This window comes from Musca autumnalis, unplaced genomic scaffold (assembly GCF_047663935.1).
Source record: "Musca autumnalis isolate F117 unplaced genomic scaffold, ASM4766393v1 scaffold_5, whole genome shotgun sequence".
In the NCBI taxonomy this organism is placed as follows: domain Eukaryota; kingdom Metazoa; phylum Arthropoda; class Insecta; order Diptera; family Muscidae; genus Musca; species Musca autumnalis.
This window is the reverse complement of record NW_027412088.1, coordinates 184696610-184714000: the sequence shown is the minus strand read 5'-3', so window position 1 is coordinate 184714000 and position 17391 is coordinate 184696610. Positions and strand designations below refer to the sequence as shown.

General features: G+C 35.6%; 1 protein-coding gene across 4 annotated transcripts in view; it reads left to right on the top strand.

Moving 5' to 3' along the window:
* Picot (putative inorganic phosphate cotransporter protein picot) overlaps nucleotides 1–17391 on the top strand; it is a 149823-nt gene that overhangs the window by 38139 nt on the left and 94293 nt on the right. For 2 of the 4 annotated variants that reach the window (XM_073991252.1, XM_073991254.1), the window contains exon 2: nucleotides 13609–15049. In XM_073991252.1, the coding sequence (XP_073847353.1) occupies nucleotides 14992–15049 (58 nt within the window). In that variant the 5' untranslated portion in view covers nucleotides 13609–14991. The remainder of the gene's footprint in view (nucleotides 1–13608; nucleotides 15050–17391) is intronic. The other 2 variants (XM_073991255.1, XM_073991253.1) reach the window with 2 other exon arrangements.

Here is a 17391-nt window from a genome sequence, read left to right as displayed (position 1 = left end):
CCTCTGTCTACAGAAGTCTTCAAGAGGTCTTCTGTCTATAGAAGTCTTCAAGAGGTCTTCTGTTTATAGAAGTCCGCAAGAGGACTTCTGCCTATTGAAGACCACAAGAGGTCATCTGTCTATAGAAGACCACAAGAGGTCATCTGTCTATAGAAGACTTGAAGAGGTCTTCTGTCTACACAAGACCTCAAGAGGTCTTCTGTCTATACAAGACCTCAAGAGGTCTTCTGTCTATGGAAGACCTCAAGAGGTCTTCTGTCTATAGAAGTCCTCGAGAGGTCTTCTGTCTATAGAAGTCCTCGAGAGGTCTTCTGTCTATTGAAGCCTTCAATAGGTCTTCTGTCTATAGAACACTTCGAGAGTTCTTCTATCTTTAGAAGTCCTCGAGAGTTCTTCTGTCTATTAAAGACTTCAATACGTCTTCTGTTTATATAAGACATCGAGAGGTCTTCTGTCTATACAAGACCTCAAGAGGTTTTCTGTCTATCGTAGACCTCAAGAGGTCTTCCGTCTATAGAAGACCTCAAGAGGTCTTCTGCCTATAGAAGACCTCAAGAGGTCTTCTATCTATAGAAGACCTCAAGAGGTCTTCTATCTATAGAAGACCTCAAGAGCTCTTCTATCTATAGAAGACCTCAAGAGGTCTTCTGTCTATAGAAGATCTCAAGAGGTCTTCTGGCTATAGAAGACCTCAAGAGGTCTTATGTCTATAGAAGGCCTCAAGAGGTCTTCTGTCTATAGAAGACCCTCAAGAGATCTTTTGTGTATAGAACACCTCAAGAGATGTTCTGTCTATAGAGGACCTCGAGAAGTTTTCTGTCTATAGAGGACCTCAAGAGGTTTTCTGTCTATCGTAGACCTCAAGAGGTCTTCTGTCTATAGAAGACCTCAAGAGGTCTTCTATCTATAGAAGACCTCAAGAGCTCTTCTATCTATAGAAGACCCTCAAGAGATCTTTTGTGTATAGAACACCTCAAGAGATGTTCTGTCTATAGAGGACCTCGAGAAGTTTTCTGTCTATAGAGGACCTCAAGAATTTTTCGGTCTGAGGACCACAAGAGGTCTTCTGTCTATAGAGGACCTCAAGAGTTCTTCTGTCTATAGAGGACCTCAAGATTTCTTCTGTCTATAGAAGACCCTCAAGAGATCTTTTGTGTATAGAACACCTCAAGAGGTTTTCTGTCTATAGGTCCAGAGGTCTCCTGTCTATAGAGGACCCCAAGAAGTCTTCTGTCTATAGTAGATCTCAAGAGGTCTTCTGTCTATAGAAGACCTCAAGAGGTCTTCTGTCTGTAGAAGACCTCAAGAGGTCTTCTGTCTATGGGAGACCTAAAGAGGTTTTCTGTCTATAGAAAACTTCAAGAGGTCTTCTGCCTATAGAAGACCTCAAGAGGACTTCTGTTTATAGAAGACCTCGAGAGTTCTTCTGTCTTTAGAAGTCCTCGAGAGGTCTTCTGTCTATAGAAAACATCGAGAGGTCTTCCGTTCTCGAGAGATCTTCCGTCCGGAAGAGAACTTCTGTCTATAAAAGAAATCAAGAGCTGTTCTGTCTGTAGAAGACCTCACGAGATATTTTGTCTATAGAAAACCTCAAGAGGTATTTTGTCTGTAAAAGACCTCAGGAGTTCTTCTGTCTATAGAATACCTCAGTAGTTCTTCTGTCTATAGAATACCTCAGGAGCTCTTCTGTCTATAGAAGACCTCAAAAGGTCTTCTGACATAGAAGACCTCAAGATGTCTTCTGTCTATAGAAGACCTCAAGAGGTATTTTGTCTGTAGAAGACCTCAAGAGGTATTTTGTCTATAGAACACCTGAAGAGGTCTTCTGTCTATAGAACACTTCCAGAGGCCTTCTGTCTATAGAAGTCTTCAAGAGGTTTTCTGTAGAAGACTTCGAGAGGTCTTCTGTCTTCAGAAGTCCTCGAGAGCACTTCTGTATATAGAAGACCTCAAGAGGTCTTCTGTCTATAGAAGACCCTCAAGAGATCTTTTGTCTATAGAACACCTCAAGAGGTTTTCTGTCTATATAAAACCTCCAGAGGTCATCTGTCTATAGAAGACCTCAAGAGATCTTCTTTCTATAGAAGACCTCAAGAGGTCTTCTGTCTATAGAAGACCTCAAGAAGACTTCTGTCTATACAAGACCTCGAAAGTTCTTCTGTCTTTAGAAGTCTTCGAGAGGTGTTCTGTCTATAGAAGACATCGAGAGGTCTTTCGTCTATATAATACCTCGAGAGATCTTCCGTCCGGAAGAGAACTTCTGTCTATAAAAGAAATCAAGAGGCGTTCTGTCTATAGGAGAGCTCACGAGATATTTTGTCTATAGAAAACCTTTTGCAGACAAAAGACCTCAGGAGATCTTCTGTCTTAAAAGACCTCAAGAGGTCTTCTGTCTATAGAAGACTTCGGCAGTCGTTCTGTCAATTGAAGACCAGAGGTCTATATAAAACCTCACGAGATCTTTTGTCTATAGAAAATCTCAGAAAGTCTTCTGTCTATACAAGACTTCAAGAGTTCTTCTATTAGTAGAAGACCTCAAGAGGTTTTCTGCATATAGAACCCCCAAAGAGGTCTTCTGTCAAGAGTTCTTCTGTCTATAGAAGAGCTCACGAGGTCTTCTTTCTATAGAATACTTGAGGGGATTTTCTGTCTGTGGAAGATCTAAAGAGGTCTTCTGTCTATAGGAGACCTCAAGAGGTCTTTGAACAATTTGTCTTATGTGATAAGACCGTGTTGTCTTCTATAAGATGTCCATATCTTCTATAAGAAGACATCCTGTACTTCTTTAAGAAAACCTATTGGGCTTCTATTAGAATTCCACTCCTCTCTCTTTAATAAAACCTCTTGGGCTTCTATTAGAAGTCCTCTACTTTTTCTTTATGTAGATTTCATTGTCTAATATGAGGAGACATCTTTCTCTTCTGTCTATGATACAGGGCAAATTGAAATACATGTATTTTGTTTTGTTTTTGTTTTGTTTTGTTTTTTTTTTTTTTTTTTTAACGCACACGCAACCCGCAAAGTTATAGGTTTTGCCCTCAAAATTCCTATCATGCCATGAAAAGCTACCTGTCGAAAAGAAAGAAAAATACAAGAACAAATCCCAAAATATCTTTTGACAAATTATTGTTGATATTTGACATTTATACTAATCTGTCACGTCTATCTAATGTCTATATAAATTAAATTACCCACAACAAATTATATGACAATCTAATTGGCGGTTCAAATATTTTTTCGAATACCCCAAAAATCGTGCAAAATCATGTTACCGCCTTTCCTGCCGAATCATCATTTCAATTCATAGTTTGAGCAAATATTGTGACAATAAATACAAATTCAATAACAATGATATTCGTCTTGATATTCGTCGTGAAAATTGAATATGCAAAAATTTGATCAATTTATTTACACACCAAAAATGGACTCGTGTTTATGGAAAAGAATCGGCAGTATAATAAACAATGATCAAGCATGTCTTATTGTATGTCTGTTGACTTAATTATCATCTTGTCAAAATTATGGTGTGATCGAGGAACACGTGCGTGATGGATGATATATGGCGGATATGTTCCTGTTTTTTGTGGTATGGTATGTAGTTACAAAACTAACATAATTTTTAAGCATATACTTCGTGATATGATATATGATGGTCGTAATGGTAGGTAGTCAAAGAAGCGTCAAGAATCTAAAGGCCTCGATATATAAACAGCTTGGTATTCCTGCTTAACTCATTTCTAGCAAACGAATAAAGAACTGCCGAGCTTAGTTGAAACTAAGTTCCCCTTGTTCCTCTTATAGCATGTTTATATTATAGCCTTTTGTAGGGTTAACCTTCTTTATGAGGATTTATTTGACGTATTGTTAAATCCTCCTATATATAAACGTACTATTAGTCTGTTACCAGAAATGACTTAAGCTAGAAAGCACCGCTTACGTACCATGGCCTTAATACATTCAATAATTATGGCCAGTTTGAATATCTGATTGTCCTTGAAAAGTCCACACTTTATAGGTCTGCAAGAGTCCTTGAAAAATATTATAAAAATACATCTTTCATAGCACACATGCACAGTGGATCATTTTAAAGAGCTGTTATAGCTCTCAAGAGGCGTACTAAAATATTTTTATTCAATTTCCTAATTCTCTTAAAGACTTGCACAAGCTTATCATTGACAAATGCTATCATTTTTGTCATCTTCATTTTATTGACATAATTCCAATTAAACTAGATTGTGACCTTGTTACACCAACATCTGCCCAGGTCATACAATAGAAGACAGATTCATTCCTATTTAGAACTACAAACTACCCACAAATGTACACAGTGGACTCGAAATAATTGCAATTCAAAGAAGTAGAAGAAGAAGAAGAAAAATTAGTCAGCAAAGCCGACAGTAACAGGACTGGTGAACCTAAATATACTATCAGACGAAGCCAAATTTTAAAAGTAAATAGCATATTATGACTTTGTGGGGTAGGTATCACAAGCTGTGGCCCTGATTATGCCCCACAAACGCTTAAACATGTACGCTGGAAACTTCCAAAAGTTTTTTGTCACCTAGGTAAGGTTAGGTTAAAGGATGCGTAGCAGTCGTAGTAAACAGATGCTCCACTCGGAGACGTTATTACGGAAATAATAGACATAGTGGACAGAGAGTGGCCCTTGGCAAGGAGGGGCAGGCTCGGATTGGCCGATGGCTGTAAGAGATTGGATGGTGGTATGCAATCTTCTAGACATAAGCATTAGACAGTGACATAATAGGTGTTCGATAGTCTTTATCTCTTCTTCATCTTCGCACAGCTTACAATAGTCAGCAATTACATCTCCTTCCCATTTGCTAATCATTGATTTTATTCTGCAGTGACCCGTGATTATTCCAATTGTTAATGTCAGATCGGATTTCTTCACTCAGAGTAGAGATGCGGTTATCGGACTATAGATCTCATTGTAGTCTATCTAAACCTCTATAAAACTCCTCATATAGAGTTCTCACCATATAGCCCCTCATTATATATTGAGACCCCTATAGGACTTTTAAAATCTACTCGGGCCTGGTTCGGACATTTATAGAGGTCAGAATAGATTTTGAGAACCTCTAAGGAGGTCGGAAAAGATTTTAGGTATCGTTATAGAGGTCAGAATAGATTTTTAGAGCGTCTAAGGAGGTCCGAATACATTGAGGTGAGGACCTCTTAGGTGGTCCGAATAGACAGAGTAGATTTTGATGACCTCTAATGACGTCGAAATACATTTTGAGTAGCATTATGGGGGTCATAATCGATTTTGAGGGCCTCTAAGGAGGTCCGAATAGATTTTGAGCAGCTTTATGGAGGTCAGAATAGATTTTGATGACCTCTAAGGACGTCGAAATAGATTTTGCGGAACATTATTGTGGTCATAATCGATTTTGAGGGCCTCTAAGGAGGTCCGAAAAGATTTTAAGGACCTCTAATTAGGTGGGAATAGGTTTTGGAGCATCATAGAGGTCAAAATCGATTTTGAGGAGCATTAGAATAGATTTTGACCCACTCTATTTCAACCTCTATGGATCTCTTCGTGCTCTAACATCTATAGAATTCCTTATATCGAGTTCTCACCTGTATATGGCCCCTCATTATATATTCAGACCTCCATAGGGTTTTAAACATCTACTCGCGGCTGGTTCGGCCATTTACAGAGATCAGAATGGATTTTGGGGACCTCTAAGGAAGTCGGAATATATTTTGAGGATCACTATAGAGGTCAGAATAGATTTTTAGAGCGTCTCGGTAGGTCCGAATACATTGTGAGGTGTTTTATGGCGGTCAGAATAGATTTTGAGGACATCTAAGTAGCTCGGAATAGATTTTGAGAAACATTATAGAGTTCAGAAAAGATTTTTAGACCCCTAAGGAGGTCTGAATACATTGTGAGGAGCGTTATGGAGGTCAGAGTAGATTTTGATGACCTCTAATGACGTCGAAATATATTTTGAGGAGCTTTATAGAGGTCATAATCAATTTTGAGGACCTCTAAGAAAGTCAGACTAACTTTTGAGGACCTCCATGGAGGTCCGAATTGATTTTGAGGACCTTTAAGTAGGTCAGAATAGGTGAGAAGCATTATAGAGGTCAAAATAGATTTTGAGGAGCATTATAGGGGTCAGAATAGATTTTGACCTATTCTATTTCAACCTCAATGGATCTCTTCGTACTCTACTCGGACTATAGATCTCCTTGTAATCTATCCGAACCTCTATAGAAATCCTCATATATAGTTCTGACCTGTATATAGCCCCTCATTATATATTCAGGCCTCTATAGGGCTTTTAAAAATCTTCACGGGCCTGGTTCGGACATTTATAGGGATCAGAATAGATTTCGAGGATTTCTAAGGAAGTCGGAATAGATTTTGAGGAGCATTATTGAGTTCAGCAAAGATTTTTAGAACCCCTAAGTAGGTCTGAATACATTGTGAGGTGTTTTATGGAGGTCACAGTAGATTTTGAGGACCTCTTATGTGGTCCAAATAGATTTTGAGGAGCGTTATGGAGGTCAGAGTAGATTTTGAGGACCTATAATGACGTCGAAATACATTTTGAGGAGCATTATAGAGGTCATAATAGATTTGAGGAGCTTTATGGAGGTAAGATTAGATTTGATGACCTCTAAGGACGCCGAAATAGATCTTGAGGACCTCTAAGGAGGTCCGAATATATTTTGAGCAGCTTTATGGAGTTAAGAATAGATTTTGATGAGCTCTAAGGACATTGAAACAGATTTTGAGGAGCATTGTAGAGGTTATAATCGATTTTAAGGACCTCTAAGGAGTTCCGAATAGATTTCAAGGACCTCTAAGTAGGTCGGAATAGGTTTTGAGGAGCATTATAGAGGTCAAAATAGATTTTTAGGAGCATTATAGGGGTCAGAATCGATTTTGAGGACCTCTAAGGAGGTCCGAATAGATTTCAAGGACCTCTAAGTAGGTCGGAATAGGTTTTGAGGAGCATTATAGAGGTCAAAATAGATTTTGAGGAGCATTATAGGGGTCAGAATAGATTTTGACCTACTCTTTTTCAACCTCAATGGATCTCTTCGTGCTGTACTCGGACTTTAGATCTGCTTGTAGTCTATCCGAACCTCCATAGAACTCCTCATATAGAGTTCTACCTCATATAGCCCCCATTATATATTCAGACCTTTTTAGAGCTCCTAAAACTCTACTCGGGCATGTATGGAGCCCTTCTTATTCTATTGGGACCTATATCAAGTGCTTTATGTTCGATTCGGACATTTATACGGATCTTTATAGAGCTCTTCAAATGCCGTAGATACATTACAGAATGCCCTAGATACATTACAGCACACGGTGCTCTTGAACCAACTTTAAAGGAAAGAACACAGAAAAAAACCGGCGATAAAAAAAATTATCATATTGGCGACATTCGATAAAATTAAAATACAAGTGATAAAATATTTCACACATTGACTAAAATATTTATCGATTTTTTATATTGAACTGATAAAATGGAATATGTGGAATATTTTGATAAATATTTTTGTCAATATGTGAAATATTTTATCAGTTGTATTTTTACTTTGTGATCAAATAATTTTATCGAATTTTGTCAATATGACAATTTTTTATCGCCGGAAAATCGATAAATTTTTGATTGAATCTTTGAATTTTGTATCAAATGGCTAAAAATTTTTTCTGTAAAGCTTACACCTTGGAAGTTTTTGCGGATTCTGAAACTACAATGTTCATAAATGAGAAAAAGCAATAAACAAAAAAACGCCGGAGTGTTTTGTAAATAAATCGCGGTCAAGGTTCACCTTTTTAGGGTTTAGTTTCAGAATCCACAAAAACTAGTAGACAGAAGACCTTTTAAGGTGTTCGCTAATAGACAGAAGATCTTATAAGACCTTCGTTAACAGATAGAAGATCCCTTAGGACTTCTCTAGTAGACAGAAGACATTTTAAGGTCTTCTTGGGTAGACGGAAGACCTTTTTAGGTCTTTGCTAGTAAACAGGAGACTTCTAAGGTCTTCACTAACAAATAGAAAACCTCTTGTGGACTTCTCTTGTAGACAGAAGACTTTTTAAGGTGTTCTCTCATAGACAGAAGACCTTTTTATGATATCTTCTAGTAGACAGAAGACATTTTATGGTCTTCTCTAGTAGACGGAAGAACTTTTAAGATCTTCTCCAGTAGACGAACTTTTAGGATATACCTTTTAAGGTTTTCTCTAGTAGACAGGGGACATTTTAAGGACTTATCTAGTAGACAGAAGACATTTTAAGGCCTTCTTTAGTAGACAGAAGACCTTTTTAGATCTTTGCTGGTAAACAGGAGACTTCTAAGGTCTTCACTGACAAATAGAAAAACTCTTGTGGACTTCTCTAGTAGACAGATGACTTTTAAGGTGTTCTCTAATAGACAGAAGACCTTTTTATGATATCTTCTAGTAGACAGAAGACCTTTTTAGGTGTTCGCTAATATTTTTCGCTTGCTGAGTCGTATTTGAGACATGGTATAACTGCTTGGGGGAACGCTGCAAATCTCAGAATACTGCAAACTGCACAAAACAGTGTGGTAAAAACTCTACACAAATTGTTACGTAAAAGAGATTTGTACCAAGCCGTAACCGGAAGTAATCAACCTTCAAATCTAATAACAACCACTCTCAATAACGAAGTATCAGCAATACCGCAAGAAAATCAATCAGAACATAACACACACTATAGGAACCTACACATTTTAAACATCACAAGTCTTTACAAAATCACAATACTAAACGAATTTTCTGAAGACACCGATTTACTACAACACATCCATCATGTCCAAAATACAAGAAGACGAGCCGAAAGAAGATACTATATTCCTAAATTTAAAAATGAGTATGGAAGACGAGCCCTGGCAGTGAGCTTACCAAAAACACTGAATGAACTACCACTGGAGTTGCTAAATATAAGAAATAAATTGAAAAGAAAAAAATTTTACAAAACACATTTCATAAATTCACAATAATGTATTGATTTTTCTCTTATTTAAATAATTATATATTGAAAATAATATAATTACAACTGAACTGAATTGTATAACTGTATAGTATAAAGTATGTACACACTTACATTGAAATTAATCCCGCAGACAAGCCCAAAGCTTCGCGGGACATAATAATTTGTAACTTTTTTATACAAATCAATAAAGAAATTGAAATTGAAAAAAAAAAAAAAAAAAAAAAAAAAAGAAAAAAAAAAAAAAAAAAAAAAAATAGACAGAAGATCTTATAAGGTCTTCGCTAGGAGATGAAGACCTCTTGAGGACTTCTCTAGTAGACAGAAGATTTTTATGGTCTTCTCTAGTAGACGGAAGAACTTTTAAGATCTTCTCTAGTAGACGGAAGAACTTTTAAGATCTTCTCTAGTAGACGGAAGAACTTTTAAAATCTTCTCTAGTAGACAAAGGACCTTTTAAGGTATTCTCGAGTAGACAGAAGACATTTTAAGGACTTATCTAGTAGACAAAAGACCCTTTAAGGTATTCGCTAATAGACAGAAGATCTTTTAAGGTCTTCGCTAACAGATAGAAGACCTCTTGAGCACTTCTCTAGTAGACAGAAGACCCTTTAAGGTATTCGCTAATAGACAGAAGTTCTTATAACAGATAGAAGACCTCTTGAGGATCTCTCTAGTAGACAGAAAACGTTTTAAGGACTTCTCTAGTAGACAGAAGACCTTTTAAGGTGTTCGCTAATAGAGGGAAGATCTTAAAAGACCTTCGCTAACAGATAGAAGATTCCTTAAGGACTTCTCTAGTAGACAGAAGGCATTTTAAGGTCTTCTTTAGTAGACGGAAGACCATTTTAGGTCTTTGCTAGTAAACTGGATACTTCTAAGGTCTTCACTAACAAATAGAAAACCTCTTGTGGACTTCTCTAGTAGACAGAAGACTTTTTAAGGTGTTCTCTAATAGACAGAAGACCTTTTTATGATATTTTCTAGTAGACGGAAGACCTTTTAAGGTGTTCGCTAATAGACAGAAGATCTTATAAGGTCTTCGCTAACAGATGAAGACCTCTTGAGGACTTCTCTAGTAGACAGAAGACTTTTTATGGTCTTCTCTAGTAGACGGAAGACCTTTCAAGATCTTCTCTAGTAGACGGAAGAACTTTTAAAATCTTCTCTAGTAGACAGAAGACCTTTTAAGGTATTCGCTAATAGACAGAAGATCTTATAAGACCTTCGCTAAGAGATAGAATATCCCTTAAGGATTCTCTAGTCGACAGAAGGCATTTTAAGGTCTTCTTTAGTAGATGGAAGACCTTTTAAGGTATTTACTACACCTTTTTCAGATGTAATTCGAATCATTTTAGTTGTAATTCGAGAAATCCATTTGTAATTCGTAAAATTTTTTTTGGAGAATTCCAATCTTAATTCGAAACATTGCAATTGTAATTCGAATTATTCCATTTGAAATTCGAATTATTCCATTTGTAATTCGAATTATTTTATTTGTAATTCTAATTATTCCATTTGAAATTCGAATTATTCAATTTGTAATTCGAATTAATGCATTTGAAATTCTATTTATTCTATTTGTAATTCGAATTATTCCATTTTTGATTCGAATTATTTTATTTGTGATTCGAATTGTTTTATTTGTAATTCGAATTATTCCATTTGTAATTCGAATGATTTCATTTGTAATTACAAATAAAATAATTCGAATTACAAATGGAATAATTCGAATTTTTTTATTTATTTATTTATTTATTTCAAATATTTATTATAATAAAAAACAAGTAAGAACAGACTATAGTCGGACGGGGCCGACCATGTGATACCCTATACCACTAAACGCGTCTTCTTGGGATAAAGTTATAAGATGTGCATTAGAAATTTTACCAATTTTCACACAAAAGTTTTGATCAATTTAACCCGCTAAATATTATCCGATCATACCGTTGACTTGCACGCTACTTCTTCATCTCAAACCAAAACTACGTTTAAAATTTCGCGCCGATCGGACTATTATTGCGACCTACAGAGCGGCTACAAAATCGAGCAAAAATTTTGTTTTTGGTCCATTTCATCCCTTTAACATTTCACGATCATCGCCAAAAACTAATCAGTTCTATTCTGGTCCAAACCCGACCTCCATACTAAATTTCGTGACAATCGGTCCATAATTGCGGCCTCTAGCTTGATTACAATTTTTAATGGACGGACAGACGGACGGACGGACGGACGGACACACATCGCTAAATCGCTTTATCTCGTCGAGATATGAAGTTTGGTATACCACATGAGGGGTCTACGACGAATATTTCGCGGCGTTACATGAATTTTTGGGAAAACAAACTTATTATACCCTTTTCCACATTGTGGTATAGGGTATAATTACAATAAAATTATATAAAAAATAGCACTAGTATCTAAGGCTATCGGCTAATAATTCGAATTACAAATGAAAAATGTGTTTAGGTTACCTTGGCCTACTGTTTCTTCGGGAAGCTTCGGACATTCTTTTCGGAGTTTCCAATAGTTGCAGAAGATTTTGTGATTGGACTCACCCTATGTCCTAGCTCACTTTTCGCCCTCTGCCAAAAGATTCTCTGCCTGCTCGGGACATATGAAGGTGGAGTGCTCGTTTTATTGAAAGGTTTAGCAGGGTTCTGTTCTTAAGGAGATCTTATCCTCTTCGCCGTTTCTGAAAAAGTGGTGTGAGTATTATTTATCTCCTTTGGAGCATTTCGCTGTTCTTTACTTTCGCCGTTGAGCCCCTGACCACTACACCCTTTTTGATTGTTAGTTTGGCGATACTTGTGTTTATTTTACTATTGCTGTCGGAATCGAAGTCAGGGTTGCTTACAGTCTCTGATGATTGGTGATCTAGTAATTCTCTCCCTAAGCTTCCCTTTCTCTTCCTCCTTTTTTTTCCTTTGGGTTGTTTGCTTGTAGCAGTAGCACATCACTGATCCCCGTCGGTACTGGGTTATTAAGGCTCTGCGTCGTAAGTCTTTTCCATTTTTTGTGAAGTCTAAGACCCATAGAGTGAAACATTGAGTATCCAAATGCGGAACTGTTTAACCTCTACGTTTCTGAAATGTCACAACATCTAGCCGAGGGTCTTCTGTCTATAGAAGACATTATGAAGTCTTCCTTCTATAGAAGACCTCTACAGGGCTTCTATAGACAGGTCTTGTGTCTATAGAAGACCCCACGAAGTCTTCTGTCTATAGAAGACCTCAAGTGGTCTTTTTTTCTATAGAAAACCTAAAGAGATCTGTCTATAGAAGACGTCAAGAGGTATTTTGTCCATAAAAGTTTTAAAGACGTCTTCTGTCTATAGAAGACATGAAGAGGTATATGAAAGACCACAAGAGGTATATGGAACACCTCCATAGGTCTTCTGCCTAAAGAAAACCTCAATAGGTATATGCAAGACCTTAAGAGGATGTATGGAGGTGGTTTTGGATTATCGTACCTATGTGTACGAAAAGTACTAAATGGTACTAAATTTGGTACAATTTGGATTTGGGTGAACGGATAGAGCTGGAAACCTGAAATTTGGAATAAAGGTTACTGGTGAAGTTTAGGATTGAGATATGGAGGTGGTTTTGGAAATTCGTACGAAAAATACTAAATGGTACTAAATTTGGTACAACTTGGACTCTGATGAACGGAAAGAGCTAGAAAACGAAATTTGGAATAGTGATTACTGTCGGAGTATGAGAAATTCGAGTATTGGAAATTTGTACTAATGTACACGATTGTACTAATGGTAAGCAAAGAAAAAAGTTCAATGGGAAGTTTTTCCTTGGCAACCTCATACAACTTCGACGACAGTGTCTGCGAAAACAATTCAAACCTCTTCCACTAGTATGTGTCGTCGAATTTCGACGAATGCACACACCAAAATTTGGTTGGTCTGCTTTACAGCAAAAACAACACACGTCGTGCCAGTGTCTTCAAAAACGCCACAATGCTTCAAATTGAAGACACTGGCACGACGTGTGTTGTTTTTGCTGTAAAGCAGACCAACCAAATTTTGGTGTGTGCATTCGTCGAAATTCGACGACACATACAAGTGGAAGAGGTTTGAATTGTTTTCGCAGACACTTTCGTCGGAGTTGTATGAGGTTGCCAAGGAAAAACTTCTCATTGAACTTTTTTCTTTGCTTACCTTTATACTTCGAGCTGACGATTGATGTTTGGGTATAAAAAGTTTCTTGTTGAAGAAGTTATTGAAAAATAACTTCGGTGGAGAATATCCACAAACAAGAAACAAGGGAACTGATGAGACCCAGTGGCGTGGATCGAAACTATAATATTCCCTGCCTTACCCCTTGGCGAACAATGCCAAATCTTTTCCACTAATAAAATAGTTGTTTTAAAATATTAAAACAACAACAATGGGATTAAGCCAGACTATTTTGAAAAAACAAAATTGCAAACGCTATCCCAATAAAAAAACGCCACAATGCTTCAAATATAAAAAATATCGTTAAGTTACATTTATGGGTAATGCACTGTAGTTTAATTGGGATCTAATTACCTGTACATGTACTTGTTTAATAAATGTTATAAAACGTTTATTTATTTTATATTTCTTACAGATTAATACACAAAAGAGGCTAACGACCGAACGACCCAAACAACAGTACCAACAACAAGACGTCCATTTTGTAGGCAATAAGACACTAATAAAGCTACAACAACAATAATAACATCACATCAGTACACGAAATAATAAACATAACCTCACATGGTTCAAACGTTCTTTCGCGCATATCCGATCACCAAAAGATCATTCAACACCTATTATTATTATCACCACCCTCACAATAATAATATAGGCAGATAGACAGACATCACAACCTGTTGCAGCAAATAAAGTAAAAAATAACAAAAATTTTAATACAATAACAACAACAGTGGCAACATTCATACGACAACCCCGACAACCGACGAACAACAAAACATCAACAACATAACATCGTCGACTTCCCCACGAAAATAATAATACGAGCAGCACATCATAGCAGCGACGACGTTGGCTGACGCCGCTAACGTCAGCGTCAATGTTGTCGTTGGCGTAAAAGAAAACAAATATTTCACCCCCTTACACCCTGTAACAAGATAAACACTTTCTCATTCTCTCTGCCTCTCTCACCCACATATAGACACTGAGTACAATTGAGTGTTAAACACAAGAGACAATACCGATGATCATTCCATCCATTCGTTTGTTTTGTTTTGTTTGTTTGCTCATCATTTGTTGTGTTGTGCATGGTGTATCTTGTTGTTGCCTGCCTGGCCTGGCCTGGCTGTGTGTCTCATTTTGCATTTATTGTGGTTTATTTTTTTGGCAAATTTATATTTTATTTAAATCACAGTAAGTTACTCCGGTTTTATCAGAACCTCTTCAACTGTTATACGTTGACGACGTTCACAAAGTGTAGTTAAGTTTGCAAAGCGGTTCGTCAACAACGTAAACTTGAAAACTGTAATCATAGTTATTACTCGCGGTGTGTACGTTCGTTGTTTATCTGCTGCCTGTTTTAAGTAAAAAGTGATTAGTTGCGCGACGGCAACCGGCCAACATCGAACAAAAAAGTTCGCATCGCACGTCTCAATCGAAAAAAATTGGTTATTGCCAAATTTTTGAATACCCAATAATACAATAGGGGAAAGAGTATTAAAGTGAAACCGCAGCATATTTTTTTTGCTTTTTTTGTGGCTAAGTGAAGTTTTTTGAAGCACATACAAAATAACCCAAATAAAAACCCTGCTCACAACATGTTATAACAATCAACCGCACATCGAAGAAAAACCTCAAAGAAACGTGAGCCACCAACCCACGTTACCCGGTCAAAAGATACAAAAACAGAATTTTGAAATCAACATCAACAATTTGTTTTAAACAGTATTATTAAACGTTGATAATATTTTTTAGTTTATATTAAATTAAAAAAAAAACACACACACACTCCACAAAAATGACTTCCAAGGAACAAATTATGGCAAGCGAGGAGAAGGATCTGGATAAACCAACCGGTAAGTTGTTGTTTTATTTTACAACATTTTTTTCGCCATCTAGACTTAAGAAGAGGTTACTGGCCAAGAAGCGACAAGCAATCATAAAAATACGAGAGTGAGGTTCGTAAAGGTTTTTGGGTTATTTTATGAGGATTTCACGGACTAAATTAATTAAATGCGATTTTCGCTGTTTGCCGGCGCATTAAAATTTCAAAAAAAAATCGAGGAAATAAAATAAAATGAGAAAAAAATCAAAATCCTGAAAATGATTATCGGAGATGATCGAAATATTGAAATTAAAATTGAAAACAAAAATTAATGGATTTTTGTAAATTCAAAACAGGTCATAAGTCCGGTCGAATTATTACCAAACTTCTGTTTGCGGATTCGTAACATTTCGAGAAAAAAAATTCTAGGAAATAATTAAATAAAAAATCCTGATGATGATTACCGAAGATGATCGAAATATTGGAAATAAAATTGAAAACAAAAATTAATTGATTTTTCTAAATTCAAAACAGGCCATAAATTCGATCGAATTACTACCAAATTTCTGTTTGCGGATTCGTAAAATTTCAACCAAAAAATTCAAGGAAAAATTTAAATTGAAAATCCTGATGATGATTATCGGAGATGATCGAAATATTGGAAATAAAATTGAAAATTCAAAATTCTGTCGAGCTACTGCCAAACTTCTGTTTGCGTATACGTAAAATTTCGAAAAAAAATTCTAGGAAATAATTATATAAAAAAATCCCGATGATGATTATCGGAGATGATCGAAATATTGGAATTAAAATTGAAAACAAAAATTAATTGATTTTTCTAAATTCAAAACAGGCCATAAATTCGGTCGAATTTCTACAAAACTTCTGTTTGCGGATTCGTAACATTTCGAGAAAAAATTTCCAGGAAATAATTAAATAAAAAATCCTGATGATGGTTACCGAAGATGATCGAAATATTTAAAATAAAATTGAAAATTCTGTCGAACTACTGCCAAACTTCTGTTTGCGGATTCGTAAAATTTCGAAAAAATATTCTAGGAAATAATTATATTAAAAATCATGATAATGATTACCGAAGATGATCGAAATATTTAAAATAAAATTGAAAATTCAAAATTCTGTCGAACTACTGCCAAACTTCTGTTTGCGGATTCGTAAAATTTCGAAAAAAAATTCTAGGAAATAATTATATAAAAAATCACGATGATGATCATCGGAGATGATCGAATTTTTGAAGATAAAATTGAAAACAAAAATTAATGGATTTTTCCAAATTCAAAGCAAGCCTTAAATTCGGTCGAATTACTACCAAACTTCTGTTTGCGGATTCGTAACATTTCGAGAAAAATGTTCTAGGAAATAATTAAATAAAAAATCCTGATGATGATTACCGGAGATGATCGAAATATTGGAAATAAAATTGAAAACAAAAATTAATTGATTTTTATACATTCAAAACAGGCCTGTTTTCGGATTCATAACATTTTGGGGGAAAATTTCAAGGAAATAATTAAATTGAAAATCCTGGTGATGATTATCGGAGATGATCGAAATATTGGATATAACATTGAAATCAATAATTAATAGATTTTTGTAAATTCAAAACAGGTCATAAATTCGGTCGAGTAACTACCAACCTCCTGTTTTCGGATTCGTAAAATTTCGAAAAAGATTCAAGTAATAATTGGATTGAAACTCCTGGAGATTTTTACCGGATATGACCGAAATATTGGAAATAAAATTGAAAACAAAAATTAATTGATTTTTCGAAATTAAAAACAGGTCATAAGAAATCATATTTGCGGGCTTTTAAAATTTCGGGAAAAAATTCGATGAAATAAGTAATTTGAAAACTAAAATTGAAAACAAAAATTAATTGACTTTTCTAAATTCAAAACAGGCCATAAATTCGATCGAATTACTACCAAAGTCCTGTTTTCGAATTCGTAAAATTTCAAACAAAAAATTCATGGAAATATTTAAATTGAAAATCCTGATGATGATTATCGGAGCTGATCGAAATATTGGAAATAAAATGGAAAACAAAAATTAATTGATTTTTCTAAATCAAAAACAGGTCATAAATTAGATCGAATTACTACCAAACTCCTGTTTGCGGGCTCGTAAATTTCGATAAAAAATATTAAGGAAATAATTAAATTGAAAATTCTGATAATGATTGTCGGAGATGATCGAAATTTTGAAGATAAAATTGAAAACAAAATTTAATTGAAATATTGAAAATAAAATTGAAAACCAGAATTAATTGCTTAAGGAGTGGGCAAGGACAAAAAAATCTATTTTTCTAAATTCAAAACAGGGCATACCTCCATTTCCTTTTTTTCGAAAAAA